General features: G+C 41.0%; 1 protein-coding gene across 7 annotated transcripts in view; it reads left to right on the plus strand.

Moving 5' to 3' along the window:
• ccdc102a (coiled-coil domain containing 102A) overlaps positions 1-12,166 on the plus strand; it is a 118,818-nt gene that overhangs the window by 74,929 nt on the left and 31,723 nt on the right. Inside the window, exon 8 of one of the 7 annotated variants that reach the window (XM_088991793.1) lies at positions 6,877-7,665. The exons of the other annotated variants lie outside the window; for them this stretch is intronic. Coding sequence (XP_088847919.1) covers positions 6,877-7,206 — 330 coding nt within the window. The 3' untranslated portion in view covers positions 7,207-7,665. Of the gene's footprint in view, positions 1-6,876; positions 7,666-12,166 lie in introns of those variants that run through there. 7 annotated transcript variants of the gene reach the window in all.

A 12,166-nucleotide genomic window follows, 5' to 3' on the forward strand; every position in this document is an offset into this window, starting at 1 on the left:
GATTTTTCTTGTTGCCAAATGTTGGAGTAATGGGATATATGTCAACCAATTATCAAAATACAATCGATGATTCTTTCCTGGTTGGATGTTTTGAGCCAAATGGAGCACAACATTTGAGCTCACTTTCAGGACCTTGGAGTCACTGACTGGATCTATCTTTCCTGTATATGGAATGCATACATGTAGCCATCATAACCTGCCAGCACAAACAACTTGAACCCCCAGTTCTTTGGTTTATTTGGTAAACACTGCTTGAATGTAAATCTACCTTCATAGAGTACAATGTGTTCATCAATTGACAAACGCTGTGATTTGGGTAACACTTTTATCATTGGCCTTACTTTGTGCAAGGGATCATAATTTCGGCTTCCCTGAGTTCCTTGTTTTGTGTTGTCTGCTATATGCAAGTTCCTTTTTATAATTTCGAAGCGATCACTTGGCGATCCCAGTGGTGATATCTTTCAAGCCCAATGCATCCGAGTGTTTGGTCATTTTGAGATTTTGAAACAATATATCAATCCCGGCAACTTCTCAAGCTCTTCTTTGGCGAGACACAGTGGCTTATTGATGTCATTTTGCTGTTCAACAATAATATCCATCATTTTTTTTCATCGAAAATCCTGAATGGTGATAGAAGTTCGTCAATGCAACAGTCACGACTGTGTCAGATGCCAAAATGTCTTCATGAACATGGTCATCTCTTTAATTCTCATCAGGATCTGGAAAGATATAGTACATGGGTATTTTAGAAAAAAACATATGGACCTTCTTCTTCTTTTCCTTTCGGCTTTTCCCTTCAAGGGGTCGCCACAGCAAATCAGTGTCCTCCATCTTTAGAGGTTTTATCCGCATATTTGTTTTGGCCAAGCATTTACGTTTGATGCCCTTCCTGACGCAACCCTCTATATTTATCTGGACTTGGGACTGGCACAAGAAGACATATGTCCCTTTGTGGCTACAGAACAAGCAACTCGCTCAGTAAAAGGCTCCCAAACACAAAATGGTAATCGGCACAGCAACATTCAAAAAAGCAAAAACTATACTCACCATTTGATTACAATGCTCTGATCTTACCGTGAAATCTGCATCTCTTTCCTTACATTACATCACAAACAGAACTTCAGTCCTTTGAGATGCTTTATCTTCCAGTCACTGTATTTGAGAATGTGAAATGCACATACGTTAGTGGGGACTATTTTGTCTACTAGGTGGCAACAAAACCTTACATGGCACAAGTGGAAATTCAACCTATTACGTTATTCAAAACAATCATCTCTACATTTTCGGATTACAAATTCTTTCTCTCAGATGAATTCAGTTGACATGCCAATCTAATGTCCTCAAGGCCTTCAGAAGTAACTTGGCTGTCTTTGATGCCCCAAATAAAATGTAGACTTTTAGATTTTCCTGTAATTTCTTTTCACAGAAACTTGTGTAGTACATGCTCCTACCATGTTTCACGGTCTTTTGGAAATAGTTAAATTTGTACCAGACACTCCGCAGGCGGTTGTCAAGCTGAAACGTGAGCTCGATGAGGTTGTTCATGCTGGCGCATTCGTTGCAGGTGGCTAACTCATCCTTGAGCGCCGAGTTCAGCCCGCGCCAAAACAGTTCCTGAAGGGCTCGGTCTTCGTACCCGCTGGAGGCGGCCAGGATACGGAAGGCAACGGATAATTCTGCCACCGATCGGGTGCCCTGGCGGCAGTCCCATAGTTGCCCTTCCGCTTCCCTCCCTCTCACCGGGTAGGAAAATACCCGGCGCACCTCGTTGACAAATTCCGGGAGGAAAGATCGCAGTTTGGGTTTAGACTCCCAGATGGCCAACGCCCAAGATGCCACCTGACTGGAGAGCAAGCTGGTGACATATGCCACCTTCGCCGCATCAGTGTTGTAAACGGAGGGTTGCTGGTCAAAAACAATGGAGCACTGCATCAAAAACTGTGCAGCGTCCGGGCTCCCCTCCGGAACGCGACAGGTGCGGGAGATTGGGCTCCCGGCACTGGGAGCCCAACCTCTCCATTTTTTGAGGGTTTTTAAATTTTAATGAGGAAAACTCCTTCTCGGCTCTCCGTTTCTTTTGCTTTTGTTTGTTGGAGCAACCACACTCTGGCCATGGTGTACTATTCCTAGCTACAACACAGGGTGCCCTTCACGCATTTGTTGATACAAAACCTTTGCATAATTCACCTGAGAATTAGTTATCATATTCATTAGCATTGCTCTTAAGCATGGAATAATACAACCAATGACTAAGAAAATAAGTACAATCACAATTGCGAATGGGATAAACATTCTGAGCAAAGTCCGATACCAAGAGCCCCCAAAAAGCCCGTCAAAGATCCACGGTTGATCAGGCCGGTGATCTCTGGCCATGGCATCTCTGAGATCCCTGACAACAGATAAAGCATCAGTCATGTTTATGGAATTCGCTTGTTCGGGTATGTACGTACAACAAGTGTCACCCACCATAGCACAGACGTCCCCTTGTGGGGCCGTCAAAAGGTCCAAAACCATTTTATTTTGCAGCACCATTTGTCTAATTGCTGCAATTTCAGTGTTTTGCATTTCATCTACTTCCAAACTGGCGTTTACAAACACTTGAAACCTGTAGTCAATTGTTTCAATTCGTAGCATGTTTTTAGCCACTCCAATTTGTGGAAAAAGAGCTAACATTACCTTACTTCCCGTGCTACGGTGTTTGAATTGTTCTGGAACATCAGTTCCCCAGATCGAATCATGGGGCTTAAACGACACTCTTCTTTTCACATGATGGTGCGCTGGACGACTGGTAACGATGAAGGTATTGTCAGTTACAGTAACAGGTGCGCACATACCGTAGGCTCTCGGAGGAATAAAAGAATATACTTTCCAACCACATAACCACCAAAGATGTGAAGATACGGGTAAGATGGTGATATTGGTGTTTAACGGTAGCACATATAAACATTTATCCTCATCTATAAAACCTAAGTTTTGACCTGTACCGTATATAGCAACACATACTGGTAATCGCAATCTGCTCTCGGTTATAACCTGATTTTCAGTTTCCAAAATGGTATCTAAACTTGGAACAATCTCTCCTCTCGAAGCATTGCGAAGAACTGGAAAATGTTGATCAGGTTTATGCGAAGATATTAACATATATGCAGCTCGAGCCATTTTATCTCCAAATACCTTTGAATGCACCCTTTGTTGCGTCACGGAATGTGGCATATACGAACAAACAAAGCAATTACTTTTCCTATTTTGTTTAGCAATTAGTGTAGCATAACGATACCACGTGTTTGATAACAATGGATTCCAGTCATGGTTTTCTCCTGCAAACTGTTGATATAATGCGTTCATGACACCTGAATTTTGGGCTTTTTTGGCAGGTATTTCAACATAGGCTGTCAGTCTGATGTGCGGTTTATTTTGGAACGGCGATGTCACGACTGGTGATGTCAAAGATGACATGATGCATATAATTACGGGAAAACCAGTGTGATGTTCACGAGAATCAGGACAGAGTCTCAAGTCCATGCATCCTGCAACATCATGAGTTATGATGGCAAGTTGGATATTAGTCATTGTACCAGTTCCAGTTCCTGTTCCTCACCAGTTCCCTCGAGCTATCTTGACGACGATTCGTTTTGCTTCTTGGGCACAGTTATTTCGAACCCATTCTGTGTTAGGCTTAGAACGGACCACAACGGAATCCCAACCAGTGGTCCAAGCCTTCCCGGACTTGATACGAGCGTACCAAAACTCTTGAGGATAATTGCTTCCATCTTGTCGTGCTTCGTTCACGAGGACGCTAAGAGGAAATGACACAATTCCTGCAGCTTCTAGTGGAAAGCAGGCTACAGGATGTGCCATGCTTGGGCACTTTTCTGCCGTCGTTGGATGTAAGGGTGGAGTTTGGCAGGCTGATGGAATGGGAGGCTTTACGTGCGTCATCTGGATTGCCTCCACTAATTCATACAGCAAGATGATGTGGACCAAACCCATGGCTATTGAGTAGCTTGGCTCCGTCTCTCTTCCACCTGCTCCAGATCTGGTTGGTGAACGATTTTGCAATGGCTTTGATGCACCCAGGTGGATCTCTCGGCGATCTTGATGGCAGTTGGCGTGGTTATCAGCACAGTGAATGGCCCCTCCCACTTTGGTGCAGACCAGGACTTCCTCTTAATCGCCTTGATCAGCACTTGGTCTCCGGGCCGTAGCAGTCTCTGTTCCTGTGAAGGGACCAGAACAGACTGTGGCAGTATACATGCTGACTGGACCTCTTTTGTTGTAAACATTTCACACAGCCATTTTGCCAACAAAGCGCCTGGATCTGATTCATTTTCTTGCCAGGGCACACCTTCCCATAATGGGAGGATGAAACGTCTGCCATGCAAGATCTCAAAAGGCGTTAAGCCGTTATTAGTGGGTGTTATTCTCATTTATAATTTAACCAAAAACAGACATTCAGGTCATGGTTTGCCTGTTGCCTCCATAGTTTTTCTAAGTCGATTTTTTATCGTACCATTCGTCCTTTCAACTAATCCTGCACTCTGTGGATGATATGCACAGTGGTTCTTTAATTTAATACCTAAATGTTCAGAAATTTTGGTTATTACGTCATTAACAAAATGTGGCCCATTATCACTCCAAATTATTCTTGGTATGCCATGTTCTGAAATAATATGTTTGCATAATGCTTTTGCAACGGATAATGCATCGGATTTATTTGAAGGCACAATTTCCACCCATTTGGTGAATGAATCAATTAACACCAAACAGTATTTATAAGAATTACTTGTGCTTAGTTCAATGAAATCCATGTGGACCACTTCAAAGGGGTGTGACCCCTGTGGAAATGTTCCTCGTTTTGGTCGCATGTTACCTTGTGGATTGTGTTTACAGCAAATCAAACAACTCCGACAAAAGTTTTTTTGCATACGAATTGAAACGTCTGCTTAAATGGAATACTTTTCCTGCTATAAACACCATGCCCGCTGTTGATACATGTGAACTACCATGGCTCAATCGAGCCACCATAGGGAACATGTTTCTCGGTAAACATGGTTTGTTGTCTATTTTATACAGCTCATCAACGAGCTTAGCACCATCGGCAAGCCACAAATCTTTTTCGGATTTTGTAGCTAACGCTTGCATGTCCTTCAAAACCTGTGTAGGCACTAATTCACGCATTTCTTACGGAGCCCCTAAGGGGACATCAAAGAAAAAAAAAAACTGCGAGATTTCGCAAAACTTTGCGTTCCCTCGCAATACTTTGCATTCTCTCGCAAAACTTTTCATTCCCTCGCAAAACTTTGCATTCCCTCGTAATACTTTGCATTCTCTCGCAAAACTTTGCATTCCCTCGCAAAACTTTGCATTCCCTCGCAAAACTTTGCATTCCCTCGCAATACTTTTGCAAGATCTCGCATTCTTTGCGAGATCTTGCAAAGAATGCGAGATCTCGCTATCTTTTTTTAAAAAATACGCATACATGTACTTCCGGTTCATCGTCAGTGTAACCGAAAACAACAAACATGGAGCCTTTTCACCCGTTCTTTCCTTTAATCCAGTTTTACTTTAAAATTGGCTTGAAATACAAAGATATAAAATCCGTTCTTGAGATTAAACACGGCTTACTAATAAGTGAAAGACATTTGAAGCGTGTGGTGAACAAAAGTTGACTATTTCGCCGAAAAACGGTCGATGACTTGGGCGTCTTGGTTGACTTTATTCACAACCAGTTGCAGAATTCCGGACAACTACACGGTTACAGGTGGATGTACAGTAAGTGCAGAGAACATGGGCTTCTTGTCAGGAAAGAGGACGTTCGTCTGGTCCTGAAAGAGTTGGATCCGAGAGGAGTGTCTTTAAGGCAAGCAAGACGTCTGAGACGACGAAACTACTTCTCGAAAGGGCTGAATTTTATTTGGCATATGGATTCATATGACAAACTGAAACCGTTTGGAATTTGCATCAATGGGGCTATTGATGGCTTTTCAAGGAAAATGATGTGGCTCAATGCCTACACAACAAGTAGTGACCCGAAGTTAATTGGAGGTTACTACATTGAAGTTGTGCACCGTTTGGGAGGTTGTCCTCGAATAGCTCGAGCTGATTTGGGGACTGAAAATGGTCGTTAAAGGCTTCCAGCGTTTCCTGGTGCCCATACCGCCAGGCAGCACCCTTGACAGTTACTTGGATGGAGCCAGCACCGCCAATCAAAGATTCGCAGCCAATGCATGCGAATCTTCGCAGCCAATGCATGGAATTCTGGTTATCACTCTTCAAAGACCTCAGAGACAATGGCTTCTTTGATGGTGGATTTCTGGACAAAAGCATCCTGCAATTTTGTTGCATGGGACTTATTCAGGTGAGTTCATATATTATGTAGCTCCATTTATGAAATATGTATTTTTTGTATTTGAGAGGGTGTTGATGGGACACAAAAGAAGGTAAATAATCGGATAGTGGAAAGAAGATAGTGGTCTGTGTGTGTGGGGACATAGGGTGAAGGTGAAATGATCAAGGAAAAGATGAAGGAAAAGTGGGGATGGGCAGAGTAGTAAACATGAGTGACGAGTGTAAGGTAGAAAGGAGGGAGCAGGGAGAGAAAAGCAGTCTAATTCTATAATTTCTTGCTCATAAGAGCTGCTATGACTGTGCAACTCTTCCTAAATCTGTCTGTATATGCGCACCAAATCCAGCAGGCATTTAAACAGCTTCTTCCCTCAAGCAATTAACTCTCTAAAAAGTAACCCAAATAGAACTGTATAGTGCCTCCATTTTTTGATGAGACTAGTGCAGCGTGTTCTACAGGAGACAATTTCCTTGTGTGTACTACATACTTGGCAAAAAAGATGATTCTGATTCTGATCTTATTCTCAACAGGATGAGTTGGATGATACTGCCCGTGTTTGGAACAGCCATCTCATCAGGCCCTCAAAGAACATAAATGTCCCCAGTGGTCGGCCCAACGTGATGTATTCTTTACCTCAACTTTATGGCACAAGGGACTTCCTCTCCACAGTTGACAATGAACAAGTTCAACTATGCAAAAGCCAGTGTGTCTTCCGTTTAACTATGCCTTGTGATCCGGATGTATTTGTATTGTGTGCTTCCTTAATGACCCAGTCTGGTCTGATGCCACCAAAAGAGCCGTATCGGGCTGTGAACTTGTACTTGCACCTCAGAGAGGCCCTTACTGCAATTCTAAATTAGAAGCATGATGTTTTCAGGGGTCAGAGACATTAACCTTTGGTGAAAGCATTTTTGTTTCCGTATACCAGTCATACTGGAATTATATTACATTAAAATTTAAACATGAATTACTCAAAGCAATAACCATATATTTTTTGGTGTGTGTTTGGGTGAAACCATTTTATGGCTCCTCAACTGGTTCGAAGTAACATTTAATGAAGGCTGAATCCGACGACCATTGCCATTTCTTCAACCCTTTGTTCATCATTTCTTTTATCACTTCACTTTAAATGGATTATTGGGATACATTTGAGGACGAATAATATATAGCAATCACAATTTAAATCATTTTTTGTCTGCTGTTTTTGTTACTGTATAAGGAAAGCATATTTGATCAATATGAAATGTTCATTTGTCAAATCATTCTGGGTGTCAATAAATATACTGTCTTGGTTGCTGATTTTAACCACAAATACTTAACCAATGTGGATCTGAATAGTATTCCTGCACCCCAGTACACAATCACTGGCCTGTAAATGATAACATAATTGTCACTCTTCAATTTCGTCAGCAGGTGGTGTCTTGTGTTTAAAAAAACATGAATTATTTGGAACAAATTTTATTAACAATGACAAATTGGTATGAACAGCAATCACAAACATATAAATGGAATACAATATCAAGTACAAAAATAATTGCTTTTGTTTGAACAGTGCAAATATTTGCAACATTACATGACATATCAACTTCAAACCTTTAGGTCAAACTGAAAGTGGCACCATATCCGAAACCATTAGGAGAATAAGTGATATGGAAAATGGAATGAATGAATAATAACCATGAAATCATTTGTCGACACAAATGGAAAATACAACTGTAGACTGCCCTATGCAAGGTTGACCATGACAGATGTTTTACATCTCAAAGTACAAATAATGAAATGCTCCTAAACTGATGTGTGTGCATGTGTGTGTAGACATAAGAGAGTCAATCAATCAATTGTGCACTTTCTCCCACCATGTTGGTGACAGATGAATGAGCTTCACTGCATTCATCCAAATGAGATGTTGGAGTATTTTCTTTTGTGCCAATGTAAAATCTTAACAGTTTCAATTTGTTTTTTTCCATAGAGTCTGCCAATTGTTTCATCTGAAGCAATGTGGTTTCTTTTGAAATCACAGACCTCAAAAGTAAAGTCTTCAACAGGTCCTTTGGTTGAGCTTCCATCTGTGAAAAATAGCCCTTTTCCCAGCTCCAAAATTTGAGCGACAGTTGCTGTTTTTTTCCAGGATGGCATACCTTGTTCCTCCACCTTTGCTTGTCTTCACTTGATGGTAATCGTTGCCATAAATCTTCCTTTGAGTCTTTTCTGCAGAAACATTGTTATGTCTTGCCATCCCATCAACATGGTTTTGGAGTACTTCCGAAGTCTCAGCCAGTACACCTTTTTTCCTTGATCTTATTTTGCCTCTTAATTTTTGGAGGAGCAGTTCATTATCACCACTGGACATTTTCTGATGACAAAAGCAAAGGACAGCTATTTGATCACCATAAGAAGTGATATATTTGCCCATTTGCTCTTCGGTCATCATAGCAATTACTGCCATGTCAACCTGCAAAGATAAATTGTGAGAATAAATACTTCACATGTTTATTTAATTATCAATAACTTTTAATAAATTTAACATATTCACATGAGTGATGGGAAACTACAGTCATAATTATTTGTATTCAGTATTACACGAGAATAGTACATTAGGGAGCGGCTGCCCAATTACTAACTGTAATATCGATTTTAAATTGTGTTAACCTCATTATTAAAATATAATTAACAGTACAGGTAGAGTAGATAGAAATGTTAGCTTCACTTTCACTTTACCTCATTATTAAAATACAACTAACAGTACAGGTAGAGTAGATAGAAATGTTAGCTTCACTTTCACTTTATTGACCTACTACCAATACTACTTCGAAAAAAAATGTCCATGTTTCTCTTGTTTTGCTTATTACATCAGACTGTGTAGCTGTATGCCCACCTTGTCGCTTTTCATACGTGCAATGTCCACGTGAGGGACGTTTCTTGACTGCAAGAAGTGTTCCACGTCTTCCTCCATGATGCGCCGAGTTGTTGCCTTCTCTCAATAAGCAGCGCGCGCGAGCGTCTACCTGAGCCAAGCTGACCCGGAAGTACAGGAACGCACATTTTTTTAAAAAAGATTGCGAGATCTCGCAATCTTTGCGAGAGAATGCAAAGTATTGCGAGGGAATGCAAAGTATTGCGAGGGAATGCAAAGTTTTTCGAGGGAATGCAAAGTTTTGCGAGGGAATGCAAAGTTTTGCGAGAGAATGCAAAGTATTGTGAGGGAACGCAAAGTTTTGCGAGATCTCGCAAAGTTTTTTTTTTTTTTCTTCGATGTCCCCTTAGGGGCTCCGTAATTTCTTGATTTACCAAATTGAAAGTAGTGTGAGCAGCGTTCTTGGCGGCTGCATCTGCTCTCGCATTACCTGAACTAATTCTGTCTTTAGCCCTCGTGTGCGCTGCACATTTGCATACAGCTACACTTTTTGGAAGGAGGATAGCTTTCAATAAGCCTCTCAATAAATCTGCATGTTCGACAGATTTTCCATTCGATGTAGTCATTCCTCTGCGGTTCCACTGAGCTGCAAAGCAGTGAAGTGTGGAAAACGCATATTGACTGTCTATAAAAATCGTCACTGTTTTCCCTTCCGCCCATTTACACGCTTCAGTCAATGCAACAATTTCTGCTGCTTGTGCTGAATACGTTTTTGGTAATGAGCCATCAGCAATAATTTCAACATTGGTCACAACAGCATAGCCTACCCTGTTAGCCCCTGCATCTGACCTAGACGCAGAGCCGTCAACGTACAGGTAGATGCTGTCAGATAAAGGTGTGTCTTTCAAGTCTGGTCGTGGTTTGCAGTTCTCATTTATTCTGTCAATGCATGAATGTGGTTCTCCGTCAACAGGTAGAGGTACAAGTGTCGCTGGGTTAATGCTATTGCACCTCTCAACAGTTATGTGTGGTTGTTCCAGCAAAGTTGTCATGATAGACAAATGTCGTGCTGGTGACAAGGTCATTTTCGTGCCTGTAATCAATAAGTCAACCGAGTGTGGTACCATCAGCGTTGTGGGATGAAAAAGTACTAGTTCAGCTGACGACTGAACTGCCAACGCTGCGGCACACACTGCTCTAACACATGCTGGAAGAGCTGCAGCCACTGGATCCAGTCTTTTAGAATAAAATGCAACTGGTCGCAACTTTTGTCCATGCTTTTGTAACAGGACTGAAGTCATGTATTTGTCTTTGCAGTCAACTGTTTGAACAAAAGGTTTGTCATAGTCAGGTAAGGCTAAGACGCTAGTGTTTGCTATCAAATTTTTTAATTCTGTAAATGCTTTACTGCCCTCTTCAGTCCACTGAATAGAGTCTTTCAGTGTCATCTCGTCTTGGTATATAAGTGTCAATAATGGTTGAGTAACTTGTGTATAATGCGGAATCCAAGTTCTGCAATAATTGCACAGTCCCAAAAATGTCATCATCTGTTTTTTCGTCTTAGGTCGAGGAATCTGCAAAATTGTCTGTTTTCTTTTAGTTGTCAACTCTCTTCCCTTTCTTGACAAAAGATGTCCTAGAAAAACAACTTATTTTTGGCAAAACTGTAATTTATCCAAAGAAGCTTTGTTACCTGTATTCGCTAAATATTGGAACAAAGCTATTGATGCAGTCTTGTTCTCATCTTCAGTTGGTGAAGCAATTAAGATGTTGTCAACGTACTAAAGAATCTGAGAAAACTCAGGATGTTAAAATCAACAATACACGAAGACATTTCCTGTGAAGAAATTGTAGGGCTATCTGTAAACCCTTGTGACAATCTTGTATATGTATATTTTTTCCCATTAAATGTAAATCCGAACCAATGACGTGATTTTTTGTGTAACGGAATGGAGAAAAAGGCATTGTTCAAATCAATTACTGTAAACCATTTTTTGTCAGGTTTTAAACTGTTCAATAATGTGTGTGGGTCTGGCACACACGGAGCACGTGATTGTATAGATTTATTTATCTGTCGTAAATCATGCACCATTCTCCAAACTCCAGATTCCACTTTTTTAACAGGAAATATCGGTGTATTACATTCACAAGTTGGGTCTTCAATCAAAATACCAGCTTTCACCATATCCCGTATTACGGGAGTGATGCCAATAATAGCATCCTGTTTTAATGGATATTGTTTAAGTCTTGGTCGATAAGTCGTTTTAGGCAGTACTTCAACTGGTTTTGCTGTTTTAAGTAAGCCCACATCTGTTTTTCCAGATGACCAAAGGGTGGCAGGGACGTCTGGAAAGTCCTCCGCCCCTAAAGTGGCCATTAGTCATAATTCTAGTGAATCGACCTTTACTGGGTCTCCCATAGCGTCAACTACGAAAGACTCCAGAAAGTTCACTTTTCTGGGTTTGTACCCTTCTTCTGTTGGTATTAAAGCTATTTGTAGTTGTTGTAACAGGTCTCTCCCAACAAATTTATTGGACACTCCACTCAAGACCATAGTGACCTTGTATGGAGTTAGTCCCTCATCTAAATTTTTTATTGGTTTAGAAATAGGTAACAATGTCACTTTCCCATCTGCAGATACCACAGAAATTTGTTGTCGACTCGGAGTGACACCTGTAATGGTGTCTCTTAACACTGATCTGCATGAACCACTATCGCAAAGAAATTTGACATCCTTTTTCCCAATTTTTAGCCAATAATAAGGCTTTTCATTTTCCGGCAAAGTCAAGGCAAAGACATTTGTCAAATCCAAGATTTCAACTGGTTTCATTGATCCCCATTTCCCACTGTTGTGATTGTTGTCATCAGTGTTGAAATGGGGTTCCGCGCGTCAATCTGAATTTTTTGTTTTTTGTCCTTCACCATATCGTGTATTATATGGTGGAGGTCTGTAAGATTTCCCATGT

The sequence above is a fragment of the Hippocampus bargibanti genome, linkage group LG03 (assembly GCF_051943395.1).
Source record: "Hippocampus bargibanti isolate YZ-2025 linkage group LG03, ASM5194339v1, whole genome shotgun sequence".
NCBI classification, from domain to species: Eukaryota; Metazoa; Chordata; class Actinopteri; order Syngnathiformes; family Syngnathidae; genus Hippocampus; species Hippocampus bargibanti.